Source organism: Aythya ferina (assembly GCF_964211825.1).
Source record: "Aythya ferina genome assembly, chromosome: 5".
NCBI lineage: Eukaryota > Metazoa > Chordata > Aves > Anseriformes > Anatidae > Aythya > Aythya ferina.
In genome coordinates, this window is record NC_140301.1 from 12,629,250 (window position 1) to 12,644,871 (window position 15,622).

General features: G+C 33.1%; 1 protein-coding gene across 7 annotated transcripts in view; it reads left to right on the plus strand.

The window, feature by feature from the left end:
* Positions 1-15,622, plus strand: part of FUT8 (fucosyltransferase 8) — a 101,226-nt gene that overhangs the window by 81,955 nt on the left and 3,649 nt on the right. For all 7 annotated transcript variants that reach the window (XM_084522119.1, XM_084522122.1, XM_084522121.1 and 4 more), the window contains 3 exons: positions 4,415-4,661; positions 5,265-5,441; positions 11,252-11,402. In XM_084522119.1, coding sequence (XP_084378245.1) covers positions 4,415-4,661; positions 5,265-5,441; positions 11,252-11,402 — 575 coding nt within the window. The remainder of the gene's footprint in view (positions 1-4,414; positions 4,662-5,264; positions 5,442-11,251; positions 11,403-15,622) is intronic.

Consider the following 15,622-nt stretch of genomic DNA (forward strand, 5'->3'; position numbering starts at 1 on the left):
AGGAGAGGAGAGGAGAGGAGAGGAGAGGAGAGGAGAGGAGAGGAGAGGAGAGGAGAGGAGAGGAGAGGAGAGGAGAGGAGAGGAGAGGAGAGGAGAGGAGAGGAGAGGAGAGGAGAGGAGAGGAGAGGAGAGGAGAGGAGAGGAGAGGAGAGGAGAGGAGAGGAGAGGAGAGGAGAGGAGAGGAGAGGAGAGGAGAGGAGAGGAGAGGAGAGGAGAGGGTGCAGGAAAAGCCCTGTATGTTATGGCATATAAATCCTGAAAAAAAGAGACTGTTTTTTCAGTTTCTTTAAAACTGAATTGCACCACATTTATTCATGACCTGCATGCCTAGAAATGTTTGGTTAGATAAAGAGTAATTTAAAAACTTGGTAAGTGGTATCCAGTTTCAAAAACTTCTTATTAAAAATGTACAATGCAAAATCTTAGAAATAAAGCAAATAAAAATACAATTTTTAGTATGACAAAATAGGATTCGTTATCTCATTTTAATTCCACTTTATAATTCAAACATGGCATAAAATTCTTAATAGCTGACTCTCATAAAAATGTTTGTAAATGTCCAAAACAGAGTTGTAGGAGATGTAGTGTGCAGCACAGAACAGATAAAAGAAGGATACTTTTCCTTTCTTCTGAACTAGTTGATGATTCATAAATAGCAGAACACACCAGAACATTGCATAGTTTCTATTAGATATGTTTTTGTCTGCTTTGCAACAAGAAACATTAAAATATCATTGAAGTTGATGAACCATGAACCTGCTGTCTTTGCAGTACATTGCAGTAGCCTGTAAGACAATGAGGAGCCTTGTGAGAATTCAGCACAGTCCCTCTCACCATATTATCTTATGCTAATCTGAACAGTATTCCTAGCACTCTGACACCTCTTATATGATTGAATTTAGAATTTTTCCTTCAGAGTGAGGATTCAAATTGGCAACAGGTCTTTCAGGTTGCTACTTAAGAAGAGCTGTGATTTGAGTCCTATGCAAGTTGATATTGCCTCAAAGAAATCTTTATTATAAAAACAGAAAAGCAATGAAGCTATTCCATTTTTATCAGAGTTTGGTTGGTTTTGATTCTAGCAACACAAACTCAAATTAAATGGAAATTCTCATTTAAACAACATAAATGTCCTTAGCACAATGTTCATAGCATACTTTTAGGTGCTGCTTCTTGAAAGACTATCGTGGAAGTAGATGAATTTTGAGATAATGGGAGAATGTATGAAGTGTTCAAACAGTCTTTTCTGTTAACCAATAGTATTGATTGTTACTTGGAATAAGGACAACATTTTCCCATGGAAAGTAATTCACACCCAACAAAAATGCCCATCCAAATACAGCTCTGAGCTGGTATTCAGATGGAAGTAAGTGGGAATGTATGACAAATTTTGAGCCAAACCAACATTTTTTAGTCTTCAAAGAAATTGGTATGAAATATACAAATATACAAACAGATCTAAATAGGATTTAGGTTAGGAAAACTAATACTGAATCTGAAAAGCATACAGGCAGTAAGTTTATGTCAAATCACAAAAAGTCCTGTGAGCTATAAAGTAAGCAATTAAGGCACGTTGGGATATTGTGGTGAAATGTTATGCTTCATATAACAAACACAGTGGATTTCAGTATTTAAAAAGTAATCAGTGGGACTCCTGCAAACTGAAACTGTATATTACTGATCTGTTAGTGGTTAACATATGAAAAATGGTGAAGAAGAACTAGATGGTGCAACTGGCATGGATTCTTTGAATAAAAACCAATTTATTTACAAGTCAGAATCACAGAATCACAGGCTGAGGTTGGAAGGGACCTTTGAAGATCATCAAGTCCAACACCTCTGCCAAGCAGGTTCACCTAGAGCACATTGCATAGGATGTTATCTGAGCGGGGTTTGAATATCTCCAGAGAAGACTCCACAACCTCAAAGTCCTCACTTTTCCTCCAGAGTATTATGTTATGATAAGAGTAATATAAATATTGTAGTACTTTATGATTATTACAAAGAAGTGTGATCTTCTGGTTATTCAGGAAAGGAAAAATTGATTAAGTCACAGAAATTTGGAGGGCAATTATGTGGGTAAATACAAACCGAGAAATAGCACCTTGAATCACATGAAAATTAGATAAGCTATAATTTGAATTATAGGGGAAAATTTTGGCAGCTATAAAAGCAAAATGAATCACATTGTAAAAAGTAGCTAGAAGGACTACTGAAATGTTGGTGACCTATTAACTGCAGAGGTGTCTTCCAACCTAAGTAATTCTATGATTCCATGATCAAATGTCAAAGCTGGCCTTGAGCTGAGCAGGAAATTGGACAGGATTGGCCAGTGATAGACATGATTCTGTGATTTAAACTATCAACATAAGAAAAAGACAGATTATGACTTTTTATGGCATGATGCATTATTTAACTGATTTCAACTTGCAAGTAGAAGAATGAATATTTTAAGATTTAGAGAATGAGTATCTAAAACTAGTGAAATCTTTGTTTAAGTAGATCATTTTAATCCAACTTCACTGTCTTCAGGACAGCTACAATTTGTATCAATCAACAAGGCTTCTGAATGTTTTTTAATGTATATGCTTACCTATTAATCCCAGTTTTGTTTATTTACTATATCATTAATCTTGAAGATACGGTAAGATGAGCTCTAGATTTATAATAATCTCGCCCATTAGGGATCTTTCTACAAACATTGAAAGTTTTGTTTAGAATGCTGCAGAAGCACCAGATTTAGCACTTCCATGGCTTCAGGCTAAATTTATTTATTGCAGCTTTCTGAAGATGTACTGCTGAACTATCATCTATCTAATTATATACAAACTCAAATGGTCAATATTTTTACTAAATGTTTTCCTGTAAGTGTGATATAATGCATATTAAAAATATGAATTGCCTTCTTGAATTAAGTATCATCTGTACCTGCAGTACATATTCTGTGGGAAATTATTCTAAAAGATGCCTTCATAGTGGTGTTATGCAGTACAGCGATGTTTTATTAACATTTATAAAGACAAATTTTCCAAATCTGTTAAAAATCAATTGCAAGTATACCTAACCATTTCAAATAAGGCCCTTATTTAAATAAGTATTTCTCAGAGAATTACTGCTGAATCTTGACTAGTTTTGGTAAGCCCTCTTGTATTAGTGTAATGTCTGGAAAATCCGTGACTTAATCATGCAATTGTCTTATTTCTAGGACTGTCACAAATATACTGGAATGACTTTTGGTGCATACAAAAGTTTTGTAACCTTAGTGATATCTAACTGTTCTTAAAATAATGAGGCTCATTATGTTTGCACTGAATTGATTTTGTCAGCCAGTAGGTTTACTTGGTCTTCTGCAGTTTGATTTGCTTATATGTAAAACAGTTTTCTTTCCTGGATGGTGAGCACTTAAGCAGCGAATGAACTATCTTCGCCAGGAACCACTGCAAGAAATGAAAATATTCTTTTAGATGAAATGAACAGTGGAGAAGTTTTATCTGAAATGTTTAATGTTTCAAAAATGTAATGCATTATATAATGTTGCCATTTGTTGACATTATTTATTTCAGTATATGAAAATGCCTTTGAATTATCAGTTATGTAGATATTTACATTGGAGTAATTTGTAAAAACTGAGTTAAAAATGTTTAAGGGCAATCTAGCCTTGAATGACAGTCCCATCTAAAACATCTGTATGTTGTTTTAGTTGGTATTTTAAAGATAACAAATTCTTATCTTTAAGTAAATCACATACTTTTATAGTGCTTGGATTTTTTCCTTGATCTGTTTAGTTTGCTGCTCAGATTCATAGTTTAAGTTCTTCAAGACAAGAATTGTCTTTCTGTCAGTAGAATAGCTAATTCAGTGCTTCTAATGATGTCTGAAATGCTGAGATTTGCTATGTTAAAATGTATTCAAAAAGTTGAAGGTAAGCAAAAAATACTCATAAAAAAAACAATAGTGCTGTATAGTTGTTATTTTTTTAAACAGTTTCTTATGCCTAAAGGTATTTTTGTTGTTGTTTTCCCCCTGAAACTGAATTTAAGCATTTTAAATAACAAGTTACGGCCAAGTAAGCCTTAGCACACATTAATGCTGTAGTCATATATATATGAAACAAAAAGTATGAATATATGAACAGGAGTGCAACTTATATTTTATTTATTACCAGATGCTAAGAATTTAAAGACCTTCAACACTGTTCTTTTGGGATAGATTGCTAGATACCGTTTATATATAATTCTAGTCTGAAACTGTGTTTCTTTTAATGTTGTCTTTGAAAAAGTAGAGAAAGGTTTTGGTAGTCTTTTTGAAGCTGAAGCCACTGTTTAGCTGATATGTTTGGGATGTTACAAGTCAGTGGTAGAGTTTATTAATAAAGTAAACTACATGACTCATCCTTGTATGTATTTTAAAACAGGTGAGGCTAATGATAAGGATGTCCAGGTGGTGGAACTTCCCATTGTTGACAGCTTGCACCCACGGCCACCTTATTTACCATTGGCTATCCCTGAAGACCTGGCTGATAGGCTAATTCGTGTACATGGGGATCCTGCAGTGTGGTGGGTCTCACAGTTTGTCAAATACTTGATTCGTCCACAGCCTTGGTTAGAAAAAGAAATAGAGGAAGCTACAAGGAAACTTGGTTTCAAACATCCAGTAATCGGGTGGGTATTATTTTCTGTTCAATTGCCTGTACTTTGATATGTGTATATAGCTATTCCTGTTCATAAGGAATTGTTTTATGGTGGTTGTCCAAGAGCCTCAAGTATTTTGAGGAGACAGAGGGTCCTTTCTAGATGAAGTAATTGTTTTTTTAATTGTGTGTAATATAAGTTGATCACAAGTATTTCTTCAAAGCATACTTCTAGACCTGTAGTTGGAAAGCATTGTATAAAAGGAGGCTCAATAGAAGGTTTGTTTAAGCGTCCTTTGATATTTAGAAATGTAAAACAGAATTTAATTCATGGAGTTGCCTTACAGTTTGTATTGTAGACACTTTTTCGTCTGTGTCTTCTTTTCAAGTGACCATTGCTTTTATAGCTGAGGGAAAAAGGCTAAGTCAACATTTTACATGCCACCATACATGGCAATTAAGTCTTCTTCATTCTTTTCTTTCAGTTATTTCAGTTATCCAGTTATCCTTTACCTTCTTTATAAGATAATTATGTTGCTTCCAAGAGGTGGCTGACAGTGAACTTCATGTTAAAAATTTTCAGATATGTTTCAGATTTTGCAGTTAATAATGCGTAATTTCTGCTCTTTTCCAGTGTTCATGTTCGAAGGACAGACAAAGTAGGAACAGAAGCAGCATTTCATCCCATTGAAGAATATATGGTGCATGTTGAAGAGCAGTTTGAACTTCTTGCTCGCAGAATGCATGTTGATAAAAAAAGAGTGTATTTGGCTACAGATGACCCTTCATTGTTGCAAGAGGCCAAATCCAAGTAAGATGAATTATGTATATATTACAGTTTGTTCCTGCTGGTTACAATTACAATTTACAGTTTCTGGCTATTGTCGGCACAGATCATTATTTTTCCCATCACTTATACAGCTAAGATTGCATTTCAGCTTCCAGAGTTTCTGATTTTTCTCTTAGAAATTCTTTTTTGGATGATTTCTTTTCCCAAGGATGCTTAAATATAAAGCTTAATTCTACATTTCACCTAGAATGGCTATCTAAAAACAACCCAATGGTCTAAAAGGGAAGTAAAAATAAAATATTTTCTTAATATATTAATGTAAATAATAAACACACCAACATACATAGAACATATGTATTAAAAAGAAGCTGTTTTGGAATAATGTTACAAACTAGTTAATGTATTGAGAAGTTTCATCTGTCCAAACAATACCTTTCTGTGAACAGTTGGTCTGTGAGTTGGACTCAATCATCCCTGTGATTCCTTTCCAGCTCAGGTTATTCCATGATTCTAGTTGCCAGATAAATTTTTAAACAGTAGTTCAAAAACTCCTCAAGCGTCTTTGGAAAGGTTTCTCTCTATTCACTACATGTAAGACATGTTTTTTTCACAGTACCCATTGAATAAATGTAAAGTATGTCCTTAAATGTACGTGGGTTTCTTGGTCTGTACAACTGTCTTGGTCCCTTTTTTTGTTCTGTCCTCTTCTATCTCTTTAGAACATGGCTGTCACAACTTGTCCTAGCTATATGACATCCCTGTCTATTGTAGCAAATTTAACTTTAAACCTGGAAATGTATACTATGCATCCCAACATGGCCTATATTTCCCTGTACAAACTTATTGTTAAGTTGCGTGTTTTTCCAGGTGTTACTGAGATGGTAAAACCTACTATTTAGTAAAAGAAAGCAGATGCATATGGAAGAATAATGTTCCTTGAGGTGTTCATGGCATATAAACAATTTCACAAATGCTTATTTGCCCTGACTGTGGAAACTAGGATAAACTTTAGATCCATTGAGTTTAAACATAGTTGTTACTGAGTACAGATTAACATATTTTCCCTTTGAGTGCTATTTGTCTGCCTACTGAATGGCACCAATTTCTATTTTCTTTTTGTCTCTTGAGCAAAAGAATATATATGATTTCTTTTTTTTTTTTCCTTTAAGCAAGGAAACTAAAAATTTTAAAATCAAGATAACTTGAAAATCGCAGGTTTTGAACTGTTTTATTCTTGTTAGACATGCTTGGAAAATATATTTAAGATAACGTATTGGATTATAAAACTTCTTTGGCATATACAAGGTAAGCAGAAAATGTTATTTTGTAATAGATGAATTATCTACAGCATTGCAAACCTGTGTATTTTAGATATGCTATTTCTGTTTTTCTTTCATTTCTAAAAAAGCAGCTGTTTAAAATTAATGGAGTTTTGAAAAAATTAAATGAATGTGTAAAACTCCACAGGTGATGGCATTCTAATCCTTCCTTTTTTGTATATGTAGGAACAAGAACAGCAGCAGAAACAATTATGATAGCATAAAATTTAAAGTACATATCTGAACAATGAAAAGACGGGCAATACAAGGTTGAGGTTGTAGTACTTAGTGAATTACATTTTCCTAAATAATTTTAATTACTTTTTGTAACATAACAAAACTCGATATTGCATTGACAGTCTTAGTTATGCATTTTTTTTGTTGTTCAATATTAAATTGTTAGCACTGTTTAGCTCTGAATAATAATAAGATGCACTACCAGTGCAATTATATTGTCCCAAGCCCTCTGTAGAAACAAAACCTAATATTAGAATTGTGAGTTAGTAAAACAGTTCTGAATTTTATTAAGTATTTCAGTTTTTATGGCAGTTCAAAGTACATTCTAAATCACATTCTTATTGAAATATGAATAGATATATCCTATTAGTACTATTAGTAATTAATAATTAGTACTATCCTATTAGTAATTTCTTTTGTATTCTTTTAATAAGTCATAGAGTCTGTAAATTGTGAAGATTTTTCTTTTGTGTGTATTCTTGCTGAGGTTTCATTGCGATGTAGTTTACACTGAAACATAATTTTCCAAGTTTCTTACATGCAACAGCTGTTTGCAATAGAGCAGAAGACATCTGAAACCTCCTGTGATAGAAGGCAGGATCCAATTTGGTACTTCATCATTTAAGGATATCTGAACTCAGGTTAAGGTCAAGCTTTAGGAATAATGAACCATTTTTTTCCTTTACTTGGGAAGAAAGCTACAAATTACTTGATGCTTGACCAAAAATAAAGAAGTTCTACTCATGTTGCTTTGATCAAAAAAACTGTCATGCTGTACATGAATAACTCTTACGTTGCATTTATTATTTGGTGCAGTAATATTGGTAAGTAATAGAAATTCTCTTTACATGAGAGTGATTGACCATCAAACATTGTTGGCATTTAATGAAAATTTAGCTACCATACACATGGATAGGCATTTTCTTTCTATTAAGTATTTCAAAGTATTGATAGTCATGAAAACACTAATATTCAGACTTGTAGCCAGATGTCTGCCCACTGCAAGTACAAATAGTAAAGACAGTGGAGTCAGCAGTATTGGTTTGTAAGAGTTGAGTTGTTTTTTTTGTTTGTTTGTGTGTGTCTCTTGATTTCAAAAATAAAATCCCAAAACACACACACACACAAAAAGCAAAACACTGTGACATAGAACATGATTAGAGAGGAGCCGTAATGATTATGGGATTAAACATTCTAAATACTCTGGTAAGCAGAGGTCATGGCATTTCTCATGGATACTGATATGTTAGGGATGCTGTAAATTGCTTGTTCTTTGGCTGATCTAAAAGTTTTCAAACACAAACTTTTTAATTTTTTATGTCTTTCTAGTCTATATTATTATTGACAGCATCTTCTCTCTTCAAGGTAGTGTGTTCAAAATAGTGCAGCTGAACATGCCTACAAAATAATAAAGAATATTCAATATCTTTCTGGTTTATATACGAAATTGTTTACATCTCCTTCTCATCCAAATAAGCACTAAAATAAAGCAAATTAAATTCTTTTCTTCTGGCTGTTTACCTGTAATGTCATCTGTAATTTGCTTTTCCAGTTTTTGCACTAATTTCTATCTCTAGTGAGTTTTTCCAGCCCTTATGAAAGCTCTGTTTTTCACTGTTTTGCTGCTGCTTTACTTCCAAAATAGCAAGTTAAATGTCTTTTCTCCTTGTATAATATCTGTAGTTTAGCTGTTGCAAGCCCATGCCCCCTCCCATCATGACCAAGTTGCACTACATCCAGTATGTAGAATTTAGCAGTGCTTCAGAGTTCTTGTTTGTTCAACAGCTTGTACATTTTCCATTTCTTTTTAGGGCAAGACCTGGACAAACACATTCTTTTATCCATCTGTTTACACGCATGCATATGCATACATGCTCACACTGTCTTTTTGGAGGGAGAAAAATGCATTGCCTGTTCTGGATGTATCTTCAGTTGTAGCAATTTGAGAAAAGGACCCTGAGACTTTCCTTGGTTTGCACCTCTTGCACAATTTAGCAGTAAGCTATATTTACAAAGCTAGTTGACCAGCTTCTGAAACCAATGGGAACTTGAAATTCTCTGATAAAACTGCTTGATTTGTATAGTTATGAGGCTGGTAGTTGCAGGAAGGAGTGACTTTAAACTATGTCTTTCCCAATCTCCTCTGATATTTATTTTTTTTCTTAACTTGAAAAAATGGCCTGCCTGGACTGTATATAGCTATCAAGAATCTGTTAGGTAGCTTTAGAAAAATTAGATATGATTTTTAGATATGAAGAAGAGATACACCAACCCAAACCATTTTATGATTTTAAATGTGTATCATTGGCTCACTACCCTCAAATTAAAGAATTTCTTCCTAATATGTGTATCTACCCTTTTTTAGATTAAAATAATTTTTCCTTGTCTTATCACTATGCTACCTGATAAAGGAGTTCTTCTCCGGGGAGGGGAGACTATATTTTGGGAGAGAAACTACATTATGGATGGGATTATTTTGTGCCTCCTGCTTTCATTCTGTTGTCAGAAGTACAAGACAGCAGATGACTTTTTTTTTTTTTTTTTTTTAAACAGGATCAAATATGATACTTTTTTTTTTTTTCTCCAAATTCATTATTTGTTAAGTTACTGGACTGACATCTTGCTAGTAAGAAATAGGTTGTTCAAGAAATAAATTTACTGTAGATACATTAATTTTTAGAGCAGGTATTTCTCTTGGGAAGGTAAAATTCTATTAAAGTTACTATAAAGATAAATTCAAATTACTCCTCAAATTATTTAATCCTAGATATGGAAGCTTTGCACAAACCTTTTTGATTGCCTTTTGCAATTAATTTCCTGATTTGATAGTCATATAGCTAGTGAATGCTTGGTGGAAAAGCCTACTATATTTACCTGCTCAACTTCTGAAAACAGTTTTCCCATAGTTTGAGCATGGAAATGGAATAGATCAGGCATATTTGTACCAGAGGCTGTCGTAATTATGTCTACCCTGCGTCCAGAGTCTGCATGTTACACTGTTGTGTATAAATGTGTGTTAACTTCAGTAAGGTTTCAAGAACTCTGTGTGTAAACCTCCTTACTCTGAGGAATGTTCAACACAGTTCTATCAGGCTTTGAAAAATCTACTTAGAAGTCTAAGTATGGTTGCTCTAGCACTGGGGCCTGTTCTGTATTCTGATTTTCTCTATTAGACACTTTAATAACGATTAATTCTTACAAATGTAGTATTAGCTACCTTACTATCTTATGTAATATATTGCTTTATAATTGCTATAAAATGATAAATTTGAAAACTACATCTTATTTAAATTTTTTATAATCAGCCCTGTAGTAGAAACTTGTAGTTGGTAGGTTAGTCATGCAATTTGCACTTCATGATTGAAATAAATTTGTGTAACAGCAGAGTAATTATCATCTTTGTTACATCTTCCTGGAATTTTTCATGTAGAACTTACTTTTGGTGAGAGACTGAGTTAAAATTTAATTAATCCACACTACTTTACTCAGTTTTATTTCAGCTCCTCAGTGAAGAGTGAAAACATTCTGAGAAAGATCGCTGTTTTACAGTGTTTTCAAAAAGGACTTTATTTCTTTCGAAGTCATTGTTACATATTAGAAACTTATTTTACTTTGTAAAACCTTACATATATATATATATATATACACACACATACATATTTCAAATAAAAGTATTTTTACTTAAAATATTACCAATTGTCTGATATTTCAAGAAATACATTAATATGAAGGTTTACATTTCTTTTATTTCCTTTTGACTAGTAAAGTATAAAATCTATTCTCTGGACAGCCTTAATAACTATGAAAGACAATTTCCTTTTTGGTTTAGTTTAGATTCATTTATTTAATATGTCCTTTTGGAGGTGACTGATTTTCTTGCACAGTATTATAATCGCTATCTATTAAAAAGTATATTAATCAACAAAAATGTAGTTTAGCAAAGATTGTCCTATATTCCATTTAGTAGAAGAAAAAGCTAAATTATCTCAGTGTATTTTGTGTAAAAATCAATACAATTAACAGAATACAGCATATACTTGCTGATGTTTTTACACTTTTTTTTGCAGATTCATATCTCAGACTTGTAGTGTATTTTTATTTAACTTTCTGGATAAATAGAGGGTGTGCACCGAGGCAGCAGTAATATAGTAGAGTGTAAAACACAGGCTCACTTAAAACAGATTAACAACTTTATCTTGCAGCAGTTACAATACTTACTAACAGAACTTATTAACAAAAAAACACTTCTGTTAACAGTGTATTATATTTTCACAGGTATCCAAATTATGAATTTATCAGTGATAACTCCATATCTTGGTCAGCAGGACTTCACAATCGATACACTGAAAACTCCCTAAGAGGTGTTATTCTGGATATCCACTTTTTGTCTCAAGCAGACTTCCTTGTCTGTACATTTTCATCCCAGGTAAACTGCAATACAAATACAGTATAGATTATATATACCAGTTCTAAATTTTAATTTTCTTCACACTTCTGTTATCTTGTTCTCAGTGATCTTTTATGAAAATTTCATTGCTGTGTTAGTCTTTTTATACTATGTGAACATTTAGATGATTGTAAGCACTGGTTGATTACTTCTCTTCAATTGGAAGTATTTGCTTTAATAAGGTGTTTGAATGAAGTAAAAAATACTTTAAAATGTTTAACACTTCTAAACTTTGCATAAAGTTAATATATAACTTGTATCCATCCATTTCTGTAATTCGTGGCACTCTGTTACAACTTAAACACATCTGCTGTTGCCTCAGTTGATAGCTGGAGTGGCAAAGAATGAAGAAACGAGACATTTAATTTCTCTTCAGTATCTATTACATTTCTAGTAATTTGGTGGGAGGACAGTAAATGTGAATTCTAACGACTGCAAGCTATAGAAACTTCTGGTTGCAGATAATTATATGCTGTAAGTTTTCTTGAGTGGTCCAGTGAAGCATGTTGGAGTTCATTAGAAAACTGCATCATATCATTGTCACTGTTGGCATCTTCTTTATGATGTCATAGCATATATTAATTTCATATATCATGAAAATATGTTTTTAAAAGCTATTTAAAGTTTTAAAAATATATATAATAATAATAAAAATAAAGCACCAAATACCAGAGAAGGCATATGTTCTGTCAAGTATGGTGATACACCTACTTCAGTTATGGCAAAATATAATTGAAATCAAAGAGTGAACATTTTTAATCTACCTTCATCATATATGCTCCTAGATAGCGCTCTGGTTAGGAAAGCATTCTACTACAGATGGTGATAGATTTTGATTGCATACAATTGTACCGTTATGTGGAAGTGGGCACAAAATTGAAAATTAAAAATCACTTCAAAACACAACTTTCTGTAGCCTCAAATGTAAATTGTCTCCTGCGCTGTAATGAAAATCAGGTAACAAACATTATATTAATACTCAGATGTGATCAATAGAGCAATATATCGATCTTGACAGCCAAAATTCTTAATTCCATTACTATGGCAAGAAGAGAGTAAAACCAGAAAAGAAATAGAAAAGCCCCCCTCAGTCACGCTTATGGAGGCATTTTTTTTCACTGTTCACCACACCCTGCAAAGAAAATGACTTTTTGTATCATATTTAGAAGGTTACTGACGTAAGCTACTTCAGGGCAAGACATGAATAAATTCCAAAGTAAAAATCCTCACTAGGAAAATCCTGTAAGGAACCATCCAATTCTATAAAAATGTTTGATTCAGGTGAAGTATCTTCACTGAATGCATATCAGTGTAAGAGGTGATTGTCAACTAAGACTCAGGGCTATGTATGTCTTAAGTATGTCTTATGCTTCAGTGTATAGATAGTTCACACTCTGAAAGAAGAATTAAGTGCTCTTGGATAAAACCTTTTATTAATAAGAAATCTAAAAGATTCTCTGCTATTACGATGTTCAGATAAAGTTTTCCACTTTTTAAAACAGTTTGCTTCAAATGAAACACTGTCTATAAACATAGAAGAAACATTTCTACATATAGGTACAAATTGACAGGATATTGTAATTGATTTGTCACTTGTGGGGATTTCTAAAGAAGAATATATGCTGAACTACATCAGTATAGTTAAAGTAATTGGGATTGATGGGGACCTCTGGAGGTCATCTGGTTTTATAACCACATGTTGAGGGTACCTTTGGGGTACATAGTATTCTTGAGGGCCATCCTCATTCTCCAACTGCCTGCATTAAACAGTAGACACATTTGTTGGATGACATATTTGGTTTTCCAGAAATGTAGAAAACTTTGCTAAAGCCTAGAAAATCCTGTATTAGACTGTAACTCTCAATAACTAAAACCGTGAATTGGATCCAACCATTTCTGTCATTTATTCTATGCAATTTCTTCTGCTTTAGTAATTCAAACTCCTCAAAAATCGTTTTGCATCAGTTTTGCTGGACATGCAAACCAGCATTGGACTGGCATTCATGTGTGTTCAAAATATTGCAATCTACAGTATTTTCTTACAGTGTGCTTTTCTAAGATCTGTTGGATTTTTTTTCCTGCTGTTGAGGAAAATTTCAATTTGGCTATGTCTTGAATGTAAGCAAAATCATGATAATACTGTCCTGTATCCAATCTGTATGAAGGCAAAGTAAGGGTGAGAATATAGTCTAATTTATTTCCAGTGTGATGTTGGACTGTCTAACCTACGCTGACTTTTTTCCATTTTCTATTCTGGGCTGGAGGGAAGAGTCAAAATCTTCACTAGAGAGGCATTAATAGAAAATTACAGTATACTCAAATAGGATTAAACCTTTTAGGAAGCACAAATATTAATTCTTATTTGTGCTACCAAAACTAAATGAATACTGATATAAACGAAAGAATAGATGTTCCATTAAAATATTGTTGCTAAAGAAATTAGGCCTGTCAAGTGATGTGGAATTCAGGGAAATAACCTACCTTGGCACTATTTCAGTAATGTTGCACAAATTGAAATGTATAGAAAAGCCACATGGCAGTAACACACACAAATCATAACACAGCTGCAGAATTAAGATTGCGCATTAAAACAAATAGCTTTTTTGTCTCTTCAGTCTTCATTTAGATGAAATTGTAGCTCTGTCTGCCTGACTTATTTTTCCTGATAATCTCTTTTCCTTCCAGGGCTTATTAGTCCTTGTGTTTTGCATTGTACATGTAAGTATACAGGCTGCAAGACAAGTAAATCTATGAATAAAAATAGGAGGCTGGATTACTTAGCTTTAACTATATTTCTGCGTGTGGGTTCTTTGTCTACTACCATCAACAACTTCAAGCTTAGTTATCTAGGTTCATGGCTACAAAGGAAGAAATGATGCATGTTTTAGGTGTGCAGGACACTTACACTGACTAAAAAGCACTTATGCTGAAAAGATTTAGAATCTTTCACAGTGTGTGTGTGTTTTCTCATTGTGGGGTGCATACACATGCAGAGAACAAAACATCAAAAACAACCACAGAAGCTATAAAATAACCTCTTACCAGTGTAATAGTATTCAAATTTGTTTCTATATTATGGGGTATAACAAGTACTTCAAAATAATTAACTTTGCCTGATCTTCTGAAAGCTACTTCTGAAAAGTTATTTCAAAGATCAGATGAAGAGGGATAAAAGCAAAGCCCTATTCACCTTATCTTCAGATGGAGAAAAGAAAAAGGAAAAAAGGCTTTTTTATATTTACAGATTGGAAGTTAAGAAAAAGTTCAAATGATTCTTCCTACTGAAGAAGTCTACAGTACTGTTAGTTTATCAGGTTTTATATTAAACTAAATAAGATTTAATTACACAAGATCAGAGAAAGGTATAATCTAGATTAAAAGATCACAGTGATTAAATCAGACATCTGACAAAGAAGAGCTTTCTGACCAATGTTGTTGCAAAGGGCTTCATTTAATGTAGTGGCAGTCTTCTATGTTTCTGGCAACTCTGAGATACACAACATGATTCTGATGTTGGGAGATGTTTTCAGTCTGAAGAAAATTCCCTTCATAAAATGTTACACAAGTGAACTTCAAAATGCATCTGCCTCCTTACCAATGTCATCATCTTGCTGGAGTTGTTTCATTTAGCTCTCTTCCAAGTTGCCAGCAGTCGTAACTTTACCATTATCCTAAATAGTAACAGCATTTTAAAGCCATTGGCTCCTGGAACTGTTTGTGAAAGTTGGAGTTTCCTTAAAGAAACAAACAACTCCCGCCTAAATGTAAAGCTCTATTACTGCCAAGTAAATTTTGAAAATGCAAGTGCTAAAGGTTCAACAAGAAGCAAAATAAGCTTTTTATTGCTGGTAGAAAAGGAAAACAGATTTGCTTTTACATTTGGCTACGCATCATTCATTTTAAAAGACATAATGGCTAGTGTTCATATGAATGTTCTCAATTTTTACAGAAAAGTAGACCATTGTAAGTATTTATTTATTTGCTAGATCTGATCTCAAGAATACTTATTCAAAATTGCATGCCACTTGTTATCAAATACATGGTATTTTCAATTATCTTTTTTTAAAAGACACTGAACATTCCAAACCTTTATCTTTCTTTTGTGAAATTTAGTTGTTACACATTGATTGCTGGCTTCTGTGATACATTGTAGGCACATGCACAATATTTATGACTTCTCTTCTATTTTTATTTCCAAG